General features: G+C 41.5%; 1 protein-coding gene across 1 annotated transcript in view; it reads left to right on the top strand.

Moving 5' to 3' along the window:
* LOC131709430 (pyruvate carboxylase, mitochondrial-like) overlaps nt 1-14,598 on the top strand; it is a 105,899-nt gene extending 91,301 nt beyond the window's left edge. The window contains exons 16-20 of the mRNA XM_059011965.1: nt 4,591-4,835; nt 6,783-6,962; nt 9,375-9,623; nt 10,688-10,828; nt 12,525-14,598. Coding sequence (XP_058867948.1) covers nt 4,591-4,835; nt 6,783-6,962; nt 9,375-9,623; nt 10,688-10,828; nt 12,525-12,773 — 1,064 coding nt within the window. The 3' untranslated portion in view covers nt 12,774-14,598. The remainder of the gene's footprint in view (nt 1-4,590; nt 4,836-6,782; nt 6,963-9,374; nt 9,624-10,687; nt 10,829-12,524) is intronic.
* The last annotated feature ends 765 nt before the right edge of the window (nt 14,599-15,363 follow it).

The following is a 15,363-nucleotide window of genomic DNA, read 5'->3' as shown; positions in this document are numbered from 1 at the left end:
TAATTTAGCTTTCAAGGTGTTCCAATGACTAAACCCATTCACTCACATACTCCAAAAGGTGAATGATATACGATTTGGTATTTCGTGAGACCCCGACAAATAAACGTTGAACCGGAGCAAGCCTCATTTTATAACCCTGCTTTCACCAATCTGCTGTTGGAGTAATTCATGCTATAACATTGATAACATTTGTTTTGTACTACTGGATATACAGCTGTGTGTGTTTGTGTGTGTGTTTGTTCGTGCTCTTTTTTTTATATAGTGCTTGCTGGGTCAAAAGCGCCCCCACAAAACCTGCCTTACGAGGACACAGGCCAGGTCCCTGTAGTAATGTTTAAACTGAGATTTCAAACAGAACAATGCAGCAGTATTTCCTGCAGCCCCTGTAACCCTTCATTATTGTATTATTGTGTTGATCCCCCCCTCCCCCAAGCCCCTCTGGACTTTTAAGATGAGATCTACAGTGTATGGGAGTCAATGCAAAGTCCTCAAACACAAAATGTGTGTGTTTTTAGTGTATGTACAAAGAAATCCTGATGCAAAAATCTGTCAACTGTCTCCATCTATATATAATCTATTTTTTTATCAACTTCTTCTTAAAGCACTTTTTTTGTATTCAGCCGATGTAGATGTAGTCCGAAACGTCCCGATAATTGATTTGTAATCAATTATTCTACCTTTTTAAGTACCTGAAATATCCTTTTCTCTTCTTTATTTTTTTTCTTATTGATCATTTTGATACACAGCAGTTTTCCTTTTTCTCAAACTATATATATATATATATATATATATATATATATATATTAGCTCAAAGAGCCAGCTGCCCAACGTTTCGATATGTTGTACATATCTTTCTCAAGGGAGCCTATATAAAAAAAAATTCTTTGCATATCTGCCATGCCTACAGTGGCCAGATTTGCTCGAACCCAGAAATAGAAACCGTAGAAAATGCTTGTCAGGTCGATCTGTTCCCGAGATGATGAAGTTAGAAAAATGACAGGTGTTTTCAATTAGCAGCCGAAATCGAGTGCAGAACTCCAACCTCTAACCCCCTCAGTCTGCTTTTCCGAAAGGAGAGGCGGTTGATCGTAGTCTCCTGTGCCTCCTCGCGTGGGTCGTTAGATGATTTGTTATTTATCCTGATGTGAATTAGAGGGTTTATTCTGGGCTGTGTGCATAAACGAGGTTTCTGCCTTTTTCAGTCTCAAACCTCATTCAACCTTTCTGCAAGGATTGAATTGCCGCATTGCCAAGCCGCTCAGTAAGAGGAGTATTTATATGCAAAACATATGAAATTTGTTCAAGCCAAATCCCTTAACCAGACTCTGCCACTCCACACATTTTTCATACTGAAACGTTTGTTTGCCCGGGGGTTTCTGTGTTTCTTAACGACACTGTCTACACTGTAGTAGCTGCCTTGTGATATTTCTGTCTCGCTGTATCTACCGCTCTGGCTGGAGGTTTTGCGCCGCCTAGAATTTAGGATAGAGATATCATTTTAAAAAAAATAAATATATTAACATCATTTAGATTTTAAGATCATGTAATCAAAGAAACGCTGTCTACCGGAAGTCATAATAGTATAGTATTTCAAGATAGATTCTGAAAACACAATTTTTTTGTGAAGTATATGGGGGGGAAAACTACTAAGCGGTATATAATTTGATTATGTTAACATAATATTATTCAGCAGGTTTCTTTTTGACTTTTTTTGTGAGGTAATTTTGGTTCATTCTATAGGGTGTACTGCAAAACTTTTAGCCAGAGCTGTGAAGATTTTATAAATGTCAGAGACGCAAATAATGCAAGACTGCTTGATCAGTGAGGGAAGTTCAGATAAATCAAGGCAGGATTATTCAGCTGTTATCCGTGCTGCTGCTTGGAACAGTGACAACGAGGCTGAAGCTTCGGCTGCAGGGATTGGTCGAGGGGGCTGGCGAAGCATTGCTGGGGCTGAAGTCACACTTCACTTGAGGCAAGGCGGCCCTAATTAGAGCAGAGATGAGCGACTTCTAAAACCAATTGGCTAGCTTTTGGTGTCAAAATATTTAGTGTTTTTTAATGAAGCGTTAATTGGAGCTTTTTGTAAGGTCTCTGTTCTCATGCCAGACATTCGTTTTTAATTAGCTGTTTGAGGGTTGACAAGTGTGTGTGTGTCAGTGTCTCACTTTTAAGACACATGCAACAGACACATTAATATCACTTTTTAAATAAAACGCGCAAGATTAGAAGTTCGCTCATAATTAATTAGAGCTTGACGTTTTCTGGTTATTTTTGATCACATGACGTCCCATTTTTAAACTTTTACTCTGAGACTATTCTATTCTGTTTCCTAATTCAACTCCTGTTTAGGAAAAAGCTGTTCATTACAAAACAATGTCCCTTGCTTTTTACCTTCATATCTCGACCAGCCTGTTTCGCTTAATTTATTTCAGATGTGACAAATTGTGTTCATTGCTCATCGCAGATTTTGCCTAATTGCATTTCGTTCTTGCAGTCGCCTAGTTTTGTCTTTGGGCTTTCTGTTATTTTCGCTCGATTTTAAGAGTTGTCCTGAAAGATTTATTTTCAGCATAAAATACCCAGTACAGAGTGTACACTGATAGCAAGTCCAGCATTTTTAAAATCTCCTTGATTTTGTAGCACACACAAAAATGATCCTAAATCCAGTTTGTAATTGTTTTCTATTAGGATGCAGAGATGGCTTAATGACCACTAACATTTAAAAGGAGGTAGAGATTTGGAAAAAAGAAAGTTCAAGCCTTAATTTATCAGTAAACTGCTGTTCAGAAATGACCGTCCAAACCATAGGACACATTTTCATTAAAACTAGACTTGGTATTTATAGACATCCTAGGCTGTTTTCTTTTACCGTTTTTTAATTTCAGATTTGATGTTTGGAGTTTATCTATCTACAGTTTTTTTTTATAATGCATGATGATAAAAGTATGAAACTTTGAAGGGGATTGTAGCAATATAATATCTTCCTTGAGTATTTATCCATCAGACCCTGACGTTGATGTAATATACAGTAGCCATCAGAAATGTCTTGATAATATTTCATAGACCGATATTGATGCGATACAGTCCTCTGAAATGTCTTTATAATATATTGCGCTAGACCCTGATATTGATGCGATCCAGCCCTCTGAAATGTCTTTATAATATATAGCACTAGACCCTGATATTGATGCCATCCAGCCCTCTGAAATGTCTTTATAATATATAGCACTAGACCCTGATATTGATGCGATCCAGCCCTCTGAAATGTCTTTATAATATATAGCACTAGACCCTGATATTGATGCGATCCAGCCCTCTGATTAAAATCATCTATACTGCTTAATAAATCTTTAACTATGTAACATAAAATATATAGACAGACCTGGGGAGTGGAGATCGGCTTGTAGTGTAAACCACTTTATTTATTCTGTATTCTTTTATTGCACCTTATTTTCTGGTAAAAGAATGAATGAACTACTCCTCCAGCAAATAACACGCGTGCAGGAAGAACTCAGACAAGAGCTAGACAGACCAGCGAGGAAGGAATGGATTTGTCCTGCTCTCTGCCGAGCATCTGAAATGAAAATCACAACCTAACCATTGCTTGTAGCGAATAATAGCCTGATCCCTAATTTACAGCGGAGAGGAAGTTAAAGGTAGGCTGGCTGGCTGGTGCAGCCACATCAAAGCTGGAAGATCACGCTGTGGCTCAGAAGCCTCCTGTTCTTCCACGCAACAAGTCAAAACCCTTCTGTCATCCCTTGATCTTGGAATTAAGCTTCTCAGATTAGGCTTTCCAGCCTGTGTTGGGATTATAATAGCAGTGCTTTAGAAACAATTAAGTACCAAGGGTTTTTTTTTTTTGTCAAGTTTAATATCCTTGCCTTCCCTTTTTCATTGTGGCGATACATCTTTTGGTATATAATGAAGTTATTTTATTTAACACGTTACCAAAGAAGCTACAAAATGATATCACAAGTGTCTACCAGAATCTGTAATAGTCGTACAGTATTTCATGTAGTACTGTGTTTTCAGAATGGTCAGTTTTTCGTTAAGTATATGGGGGGGGAAACCAACTACAAAGCGGTGTGTAATCCAATATGTTAACATTCTTCAGCAGGTTTCATTCGACTTTATGAAGCTAAATTAGTTCATCCTATAGGGCAGAGCTTCCCAAACTTGGTGCATCTGCTAATTTTTTTTTTTTTCATTCCAACCTAGCTCTCAATTAACTACACCCTTAATTGAACTGAATTTGCTTAAGTAGACTTTTTTAAATTTGTTTTCACCTCTTCAAGAGTTGCAGCGTTCCAGTTGCTTGTAAAATGTTACAGCGAACTTGAAATCAGCAACTGTTTTTTAAAAGCTGAAAACAAGGGAAACAGGTATAATTAAGCAAGTCAGTTCAATTGTGGGTCTAGTTTAAAATGGAGAGCTCAGTTGGAATGAAAACCAGTAGACACGGGGGGGGGGGGGGTCCCCAGGACCGGAGGACCGGGGGGCTGGGGGGCTGGGAGGCGCTGCTATAGGGTGATGCAGTAAGCTGTACAGGACTCTGCTTCAGTATTTCTCCTCTGTGCTCCGCAGGCATCGCCCTGGAGAAGGTATTTGATTACAGCGAGTACTGGGAGGTGACGCGTGGTCTCTACGCCGCGTTTGACTGCACGGCGACCATGAAGTCGGGAAACGCAGACGTTTATGAGAACGAGATCCCGGGAGGGCAGTACACCAACCTGCACTTCCAGGCTCACAGCATGGGGCTCGGGAACAAGTTCAAGCAGGTCAAGAAGTCCTACGCCGAGGCGAACAAGCTCCTGGGAGACCTGATCAAGGTGAGCGGCAGGCTGGGACTCTCCCCTCCACTCGCCGATTTTACTTTTAATGGAAACTGTTGGTGTGAACGCTCCCGCGTAGGAACGGCTGTGTTTAGAATTTTAGATATCTAGCAGACGCTTTTATCCAAAGCGACCTTGGAGACTAGCAGGTGAACCTATGCATCATCAACAATTGCTGCTGCAGAGTCACTTCCAATAGGACCTCTTTTTACGTCCTCATCCGAATTAAGCTAAACATGGAATTAACTGCTTTTGTTGCGCTACGAGACCAGACCTGTGATTCAAATGAACAGTTAGTTTGTTAGTTCCTAATACCCACGTTCCATTCTACATTGAACATTCTTGTTTAGATACAATACATGCCACTAGTGTTGAGAGAGAGAGATAGGCAATTGAGCAAGTTCTTAACCCCTGGAGAGACCGCATCGGACTGCCCCATAAAATAGGCATGGATTCTGATTTGCTTTTTTTCAAATCGGAAGATCCACGGCTATTATGATCCGTTGCTAGATTGTAAAGCATAGTCTAGCTCTGCAGATCACACCCCCTCTTTCACTTGTATCCTTTGACACAGATGCAGCTGTGGAAGGAGTAACATAAACACTCACACAGAGAGAGATGCTACATTAATTCAGCTATTAAGTGTGAAATTACCTAAATTGACCTCTGCCAGACAGAAGGCCAGGAGCTGAATCTGTCTGCAGGGAAGGGGGGTGGGGCTTGTGTGTCTTGGGAAATCCTGTTGCCGCCAATCATCTGGTATCTAGGATACCGTTAGGGATTCAGAGTCAACATTGCCAGGGTTTTGGAGTAATGCAGTAAGAGACACTTAAAGTTGATACCTTTTAGCATGGGAAGTCTGTGGATGTTTTGGTTTTTGGACTTTCCCTTCGGCTGCCGTGAAGGCAGTTTTCTCCTGTCGTCGTGACTTCACTTCCTGTGCTATGGGCAATGGGGGGGGGGGGGGGCCCTAGTAGCATGACCTAGGCAGCAGGGGGGTCCGATTTACCTGTCGCACAGGAAGGAAGTAAACTCCTAGCGTTGCAAGGAAAAAAAAAAAAACACTGCCCACCTGAATCGGAGTTGAGGGAGAGTAAAGTGAAACACGTTTTGCATGCGTGTGGATTATCAGTTAATTTATTTATGGCAGATTTTCTAACAAACTAATCCAATTACCTTTTTGTTGTCCTTTTTCTGCTTTGCTGCTTTTCCATGAAACCAACTTGAAAAATCAATGTTTTGTTTTTTGTTTGGATGGTCAATCCCAGATGAAGGCAGCGTCTGATCCTCAGTTTTATCCTTCCATTGTGTCTTTTTTGTTTTTGTTTTTTTTAATTGCTGTTTTATAATCCTCTTGGTGTGCTGGCTTGCAATCGTTTTGAGTGGTTCTGGCGTTCATCGTGTTCATTTTAAGACTGCCAGCCTTGTCTAATTCACACACAGAGTAGGTGGGGCTGACCTGGGACTGTCACCTGATTTCAGTAGAATGAGAGAGAGAGAGGCAGTTCAGTGCCTGGCACTTAAGATTCACCAGGCGAAGCTCAAAGGCAGATTTAGAGAAGAAACGATAAACTCAACATTAGGAGAGCAACACAGGTTCTCGGTTCAAGTCCCGGCTCATTCACTGACTCACTGTGTGATCCTGAGCAAGTCACTGAACCTCCTTGTGCTCCATCCTTTGGATGAGATGTAAAACAAACAAGCTCCTATTGGAAGTGACTCTGCAGCAGCAGTTGATGCATAGCTCACCCACTAGTCTCGAAATTAGATTTGGCAGACGCCTTTTATCCAAGGCGACTCGCACATGTGTTACAGGATTACAATACAAGATTCATATTTAATAGTATTGTTTACAGTAAGTGCAATATTACAATATTAAATAAGATGCAACATGTCGGGCCATGGCATTGGGTGAGTCAGGATGTGCCTCTTGTGTCTTCCCAGGTGACCCCCTCCTCCAAGATCGTGGGGGACCTGGCTCAGTTCATGGTGCAGAACGGCCTAAGCCGGCAGGAGGTGGAGGAGCAGGCGGACGAGCTGTCCCTCCCCCTGTCTGTGGTGGAGTACCTGCAGGGCTACATCGGGGTCCCGCATGGGGGCTTCCCTGAGCCTCTGAGATCCAAGGTGAGAGGAGAGCGCAGTGCAGCAAAGTCCTGAGCAGCATGATGCAATGAGTAGAATACAACACAGTACAATACAGGATTATTATTATTATTATTATTATTATTATTATTATTATTATTATTTTCTTAGCAGATGCCCTTATCCAGGGCAACTTACAGTTGTTATAAGATATCACATTATTTTTACATACAGTTACCCATTTATACAGTTGGGTTTTTACTGGAGCAATCTAGGTAAAGTACCTTGCTCAAGGGTACAGCAGCAGTGTCCCCCACCTGGGACTGAACCCACGACCCTCCGGTCAAGAGTCCAGAGCCCTAACCACTACTCCACACTGCTGCCTCAGCACAGTACTGAGCAGCATGATGCAATGAGTAGAATACAGTACAATACAGTACTGTGCAGCAGGATACAGTACTGTACAATACAGCAGTGTTGTCTATTCAACCAACCATTCATAACCATTAAGAAACGCTCATGGCAGTTCTATGGTGAAACGCACCATGCAATGATTTCTTAGTGGGGGGGGGGGGGGGTTTTACAAGAAAGTCAAGTAGACAAACTTTTCAGGCTAGCAGTCCTAGCAGCAATTCCCTTTGCACCAGCAACCCTCGGCGCTGTCTGCTTGAGTCTCAGTGCCTCGTTTCAGCCCTGCTAATGAAGCCATAGGAGGATGGGAAAAACTGCCTCCCTCGCCATTAAGTGCTTGATAAATATAGATATATAGATGTATATTTTAACAGTTTGTAGCTTGGCAATTGCATTTTAATCAGGCAGTGACCACAGAGACTTGACATTTGCTTTCTGCTTACCCAAGTTGCCTGCTTTTTTAACTAGCGACGTTAACGTTTTTAAATAGCTACAGATTTTTGAATTGTTCTGGAATGAACTGTCCTACATGCAGTTGCAGGGATGGGAATAAGACTCCTGTTGCATAGCAGTTTCACCCATTCCAGGTTTTTCCCCCCACAAGCTTGATTAGCAGCCGCAGTGTGTAGGTTCGAAGCTCAGGTGTGTGATTTTTATGAAGCAGGAATGGATCAAACTGCTGTGGAATGGAGTCTTACTGCAAATACAGACCTTCTCATGCTTTTATGACACCTCAATATAAAATAAGAAACTTAACAGATTCATAGCCAGCTTGAAAATTCACTTCTCTGATCCTTTTTTTTATTGTCCTCAAAATAAGATGCTGCAGTTTTGTAGCCAAAACCTAAGGATTTTTAAAAAATAAACGTATCAGATTACGTAAATACAGCTAAAATAATTTGATACTCAGTGGGAATTTTAGTTTTTGTGCAGTTCAGTTACAAAACCTCCCGCCCTGGTCCACTCCTGTTTTTTATCCTAGCCGCTTCACTATAAAAAGATTCTATTTATTCTTTCTTCAAAATCTCCGAGCAGCAAATGTCTACAGAATAACACTGTGTTCCTGACTCTTTCTTTCGCTCCCTTTTTCCTATCTCGGCTGCGATTTTGTAAAGAGTGGTTTCAAGCTTGACATTTCCCAGCTTCAAAAGGCTCAAGCTCAGATGTATTATTTAGTACAGATGGGGATTTTCTCACACGCACAGGTCATAGCTGGGATAGTAAATGTTTTTTTTATTGTATTGACTTGCTGCGGCCTTTATCACAGAACATGTTTTATCACTCTTGTGCCCTAACCTGTTTTATTGAACAGCGAGTGTCTACATATTTATTATTATTATTATTATTTATTTATTGAGTGGATTTTCTACTGCAGGAATAGTAACATAAGCTAATGGCAGAATTAAATAGCAATTTCTCTCTCCCCCTCATCTCTATCTCTCCCCCCACCTACCTCCCCTACAGTTCCTCCCCACACCTTACCTCCCTCTCTCCCCTTCATCCCTCTCTCGATCCCTGCCCCATCTCTCTCCCCTTCATCCGTATCTCTTGATCGCACCTCTTACCTCCCTCTCCCCCTCATCTCCCTCTCTCCCCCTCCCCCTCATCTCTATCTCTCTCCCCTACTGTTCCTCTCCATCCCCCCTTTCTCTCGTTTCTGTCTCTCCTACTCCTGCTGTGTGTAATGCATGTGGTTCAGGACCCCTCTCTGCTGGAGTCTGGATGCTGTTTTTTCATCTGTTCTGTAGTGATTTAAAACCGTTGCGTTTTGTAATTGAACGCAGGGAGACTCTCTCCTTCCTGCCTCATTCTGCGCTGTGATTTCAGAGAACGCCTCTCAAATAAGGATCTGAGCTACAACTGCTTCTGCCACTGGGGTCATTTCTCATAACTGCCCCCTATGTAGTTGCCATTGCTCTTTCTTTAATTTCTTTTTTTCTTTCTTTTGTTTTAATATATATTTAATAATCAGATACCCTGCAGCTCTCAGTACTGTGCATCAATTACATTGAATCTCTCTTTGTGTCTTTCCTTCCCCTGCAGGTTCTGAAGGACCTCCCTCGTATGGAGGGTCGCCCCGGGGCCTCGCTGCCCCCCCTGGATTTCGAGGCGCTGGAGAAGCAGCTGAAGGAGAAGCACCGTGACGAGGTCACCCCAGAGGACGTCCTGTCGGCCGCCATGTACCCCAAAGTGTTTGACGAATTCAAGGAGTTCACCTCTCAGTTTGGGCCGGTCGAGTGTCTGAACACCAGACTCTTCCTGGAGGGGCCCAAAATCGCGGAGGAGTTTAAGGTGTGGGGAGGAGGGGGGGGAAGGGTACTCCCAGTGTAACGTTCGTTCTGCGAGCCTCAGGACTCTGCTTGCAATGGAATTCTTATCAGCAAGTTCTCCTTAAAGAATTCTGCAGTAGGGTTTTTAAGCTCTCACAGAATGCACTGGCTTAAAACAGCTCTGTAAAGGTTTTAAGACACACCTGAGCTTGTTACCTGTTGCACACTGGGGATAATCAAGCTCGTAATAGTAAAACCTGGAATGGGGGAAACTGCTATGCAGTTAGGAGTCTTATTTCCTTCCCTGAAAAATACTGACCTGCGTTCCCAAATTTCCAAAGGTTTTATTATTATTCGACCGACCTCGTTTGGCCATTTTTTTTTTTTTGTCTGCAAAGAACGCATTTTAAAGAGCGCTTCCTCTGTGACTGATGATTAGCTCTGATTTGCCCACCCTTAATGTGTTTTAGTTTAGCTACCAGGGAAGCTTCATCTATCAGTCTCCAGGAACAAAGTTAGGTTTTATTGCTTTCCTCAAGGCAAGCCCTGCTTGTCGGTGATTTTTAGTCAAGGCATTTAGGTACTTTTTATTTGATCGTGTGAGGTTGTGATGACAAGTTGAAAGAACCAAGGAGTGTTCAAAAACATGTGTGTGTATATATGTGAAAAGTCATCAAATTCTGCCACAGATGCTTGTTTTTATAAATTCTAAAATGTCTGAAATCATTTCAGATTTCTATCGTTTTGATTTGTAAAATAATCCCAGAATTGATTGATTATTAATTACAACTTGTATTGCCATTTATAACAGTAGTACAGTATTTCACATTGGATTTTAAAATGCCACATTTATCAATTTGTTAGTGGTATGGGTGGAAAAAATTCAATATGTTAATGTTAACATCATTTAGCAGGTTTCATTTGACTAAGAAGTAAAATTAATTCTACAGGGTGATGCAAAACTTTTGCCAAAGATGTGTAGGTAGAGTAACAAACCCAGGTGTCTCAGTAAAACCAGGAATGGATGAAGCGGTGCTATGCAATGGGAGTCTTGCTGAGCTGTGCCGGGGGGTGTGTGTGTTTCAGGTGGAGCTGGAGCGGGGGAAGACTCTCCATATCAAAGCCCTGGCTCTCGGAGATCTGAACCAAGCAGGGCAGAGACAGGTCTTCTTTGAGCTCAACGGTCAGCTGAGGTCCGTGCTGGTCAAGGACACAGTCGCCATGAAGGTAGGGCCTTGAACCCGAGTCCGGGGGGGGGGGGGGCGGTTCCCGAGAGCAATTCTAGAAGCTTCAGTTAAACAGCATGGCTTAATGTTGCACAAACCCATTCGATTTTCAGAGATCAAGTTCTCCACAGGCGAGGGTCGCTGGTGTGGATCGGGGGGGCTGATTCCCCGTTCAGAGTGAATTCAGAAACAGCTGCTTGGGTTTGTGTGGGTCGCTGTTCTCCAGCAGAGTAAGAAAAGCAGCGATCATCACAAACCCAAGCCGCTGTCTCTTCACTCGTTTCACTGTGTGGTAAATGCAGCCAGCGCTCCACACTTTGATGTCGGAGGGAGTCCATTTTTCTTGCTTCCCCTTACACTAGATTAGAAATCCGATATGAATAAAATGTATAATTTTTTTAAACATTTGCAGGACCTGTCTCTCTCCTTTAGGAAGGTTAATAAACGTTTCTGTCGCGTTACCGGAGTGAGGCTGTCTGTGAATCCGTGATAATCCAAAGCCAGTCACAGCTTGTTATCTTTCTGCTGTGACGTGCCCTGTGTGTGTGTGTGTGTGTGTGTGTGTGTGTGTGTGTGTGTGTGTGTGTGTGTGTGTGTGTGTGTGTGTGTGTTCCCTCTTTAAACAGTTACATCAATCAAACTATCCACCTATTTCAATGGGACCAGTGCTGTGTGTGTGCTCACGCTCTCTCTCTTTATAAATCTATATAAATGTGTTTTATATATAAAAAATAAATTTAAATGGTTTCACTACTAAAATAGGTGATGCAAAACTTCTGACCATGGCTGTATTACTGCTATAGCCTCAAGGCAGAGAATCCTCACACATATATAATATATATTATATTGTGTGTGTGCTTCCTACCTTCATTATTATTATTATTATTATTATTATTATTATTATTAGTTTATTTAGCAGACTCCTTTATCCAAGGCGACTTAGAGACTAGGGTGTGTGAACTATGCATCAGCTGCAGAGTCACTTACAACTACATCTCACCCGAAAGACGGAGCACAAGGAGGTGAAGTGACTTGCTCAGGGTCACACAATGAGTCAGTGGCTGAAGTGGGATTTGAACTGGGGACCTCCTGGTTACAAGCCCTTTTCTTTAACCACTGGACCACACAGCCTCCTTAGTTCTAAACTCTAGTTCTAACCTCCTTCTGTTCTAATCTCTCTCTCTCTCTCTCTCTCTCTCTCTCTCTCTCTCTCTCTCTCTCTCTCTCTCTCTCTCTCTCTCTCTCTCTCTCTCCCGTTTCGGTGCTCTAAGTTTTTTTTTTTTTTTTTTTTTATAAATGTATATTATGTAAAGAGCTCTTTTTGCAACCAAAAAAAAATTAATTTCCCCAAACGGTTCATCATCTCTTTAGGGCGTCTGATTTTCGGTTGAAATGCTATTTTTAAAAATCAGGCAGGATTATTTAATGAAAGAAAATCGGGTGGATTTTTTAAATATTTATAATCAAGAAAGAATAAACATGCTGGTAGAATTCGAGTTTTATTTGGAAAGAAATAAACCAATGCTTAAGCACAAAGGGAAATGGGTAAAACCCCGAAAATCGGACGCTCCTAATCCTATTCCAAACTGTACGATTCCCGCCTGTCGCACATGAAGCTGTACCGACTCCGGGATCCAGGACAAACGCGACATCTCCTGCTGACTCTCGTACTCACCGCTCTCCGCTTCCTCCTCCAGGATTTGCATTTCCACCCCAAAGCTCTGAAGGATGTGAAGGGCCAGGTGGGGGCCCCCATGCCTGGGAAAGTCATCGACCTGAAGGTGAAGGAGGGGGACCCCATCGAGAAGGGGCGCCCCCTGTGTGTGCTGAGCGCCATGAAGATGGAGACCGTGGTGAACTCTCCCATGTCCGGGACCGTCAAGAAAATCTACGTCAAAACCGACATGAGCCTGGAGGGAGACGATCTGATTCTGGAGATTGAATAAACCAGAACAGAATTATCATCATCATCGCAATAAAAACAGCATCCATCCCTTCTAAAAGTTTCCCCATTGCAAAAGCAAAGTTGGGTAAAGCATACAAAAGCCCAGAGATCTGTAGTAAAACTCATATAAAAGAGACGCTGATAAATATAGTATAACCATGGGGGGGAGAACTACACACATACTAGGACACTTTTAGAAGGGATGTCTTTTCTGAATTAAATTGGAGCACCATTCCATTATTACTCAAAGGTTAGAAACTCTAGCCCTGCTGCTGCTGCTGTTGCACCCAGTCCTGTGTTTCATTATTAATTATTAATATTGAAATGATCAGGAGCCAGGAGTTTGAGCAGGGTTAGAAACACTCACACTAGCCGTGCTGCACGTTGTAATAATGATCTGTAATAAGTGTTCAGCTGCCTGTTTCGTGTTGCTAGGTGAAACAAATAGTTTATACGTATTTAAAATACACATGTATGGAAACATATATTGTCTGTGCAAAAAAAAAAAAAAGTATTTGAAAGAAGAAAAAAAAAAACTCTGAACAGCAAAAAAAGTTATTAAAAGTTGAATTTAAATTTGTGTTAAGAACTGGTCAAATATGTTGCTCTAGACGTCCGCTATAGAAGAAAAAAAGATGTCAAGTTATAGCTTGTTGGTGGGTTTGTCTTTTTCCTCATTGGCCAATCAGCAGGAGAAGGGCGTGGTTATAAGATCTAAACTCTTAAAGCGCTGAAGCAAGTATAGTACAGTATTAAAATAACAGATTTGAGAATCTTACAGAAATCACAAAGAGATGGTTTAGTTGTGACGGTTTACATGGTTGACTGACTTTCTGTATTTTAATATCTGTCATCTCAAATTCCTTATATATGTGCAATGTTAGTAACATAATCTGATTTAGATCTGTGGTTTACGCTGGCTAGATCAGTCTGCTGTGTTTTTGCTGGTATTACCCGCTCTCTACTCCTTGTTGAAATGTGATTTTCACAGCTTGCACCGCGCTTGATTCCAAACCAGTGCTTGCCTTCACCCCTCTGTCTAAATACATTACGCAGTCTTGGTGTGAACTGATGGCATTGCTAAGCTTTTCTATTGGACAGCTATGTAGGAAAAAAAAAAAAAAAAAAAAGCAGAATAGCTACCGGTTCACTGGCCTGGGTAGGGTGACCATCTGACTCCATGTACAGCAGGACAGTTCGGGCTTTTCAACTCGGACCCCAGTGCATTCTGGTACATGTAGTCCTGCTGTGAAAGGTACCAGAATGCATTGCAGTGTTAGTTGAAAAGTCCAAGCTATCCCAGCGCACATGCCTAGTCCTGGGTAGGACGGCATATACAGCTATAGAGTAATTACTAGATCTTCTACACTTCTCTATTGTAGAATACAGAATGTCTTATTTGTAGTTCACCCTATATATTTTTGCATTGTGCTACACAAACTTAACTCTGTTTAAAAACTGATTTTGGATGGTTGGAATTGACAGTTTCCCTGGAGTATATTTTATTCTTCCGAAATAGCCAGACAGAAAATTAAAAACAGGGTGATCAAACTGCCTGGTCTGATTTAGACTCCAGCGTTTGAAAGTCTTAATGAAGAAATCTAACCGGTTAGCCAGACTCTCTAGTTTACAATGTGATCTCCGACAGGGTATAAAAAAAAAAAAAAAAAAAAAAAAAAAGGCGTTTATATTGATGGATATTGTCTGTATTCTGCTGTTGCTTTTGTAGTTTAAGAAACTGTCTGCTAATTTGAAGAAAAAGAGACAATCTCTTCCATGCGGTTTAGCCTTGAATAATAAAAAATAAAAAAATCTTTGAAACTGGATTTGTGTGTTTTTGTGTTCGTTTCTCCCCTCCCCTCGGACTGGAGTTTGTCACCCCTCCATGAAAAGTATGTGTTACAGATGGCAGGTGTTTGACCCCTCCTCCTGCTCCTGGCTGTGGTAGCTGTTGAGACCTCTGCTGATTCCATCGCAGCGCCTGATTTTTCGTAAATTAAAAAGGCGCTGATGAATAAGAGGGCGTCCTGAATACATTATAAACTAGTTTAATTAGGTAATCAGTCGACACAGGAAGAGCACTGCGTGATCCGTTCAGATCGCAACTCCATTTGTGATTTATTTAGATAGCAGGTGTTGACGGAGCGAATCACTGTCTCCCATGAGAGAGAGAGAGAAAGAGAGAGAAACCTATTTTAACCTACAGCTCTGGCTAAAGGTTTTGCATCGCCCTCTAGAATTAATTCTGCTTCATTAAAGTCAAATGAAACCCGCTGAATAATGTTAAGCTAACATATTGAATTGCACACCGCTTCACCCATGTACTTGAGGAAAAACTGACAATTTGAATAACGTGACATTTCAAAATCCAACATAAAATACTACTGTTCTGGCTTCCGGTAGACTTTTTTTTTGTGATTTCATCTTGAACTTTGATTACAGGATGCTAAATAAAATATTTGAAAATGTGTTTATATATAATAAAAATAAATTTTAAATGGTTTCACTACTAAAATAGGTGATGCAAAACCTCTGACCATAGCTGTATTACTGCTATAGCCTCAAGGCAGAGAATCCTCACACACACATAT

This window comes from Acipenser ruthenus, chromosome 43 (genome assembly GCF_902713425.1).
Source record: "Acipenser ruthenus chromosome 43, fAciRut3.2 maternal haplotype, whole genome shotgun sequence".
NCBI classification, from domain to species: Eukaryota; Metazoa; Chordata; class Actinopteri; order Acipenseriformes; family Acipenseridae; genus Acipenser; species Acipenser ruthenus.
This window is presented reverse-complemented; position numbering and strand designations above follow the sequence as displayed.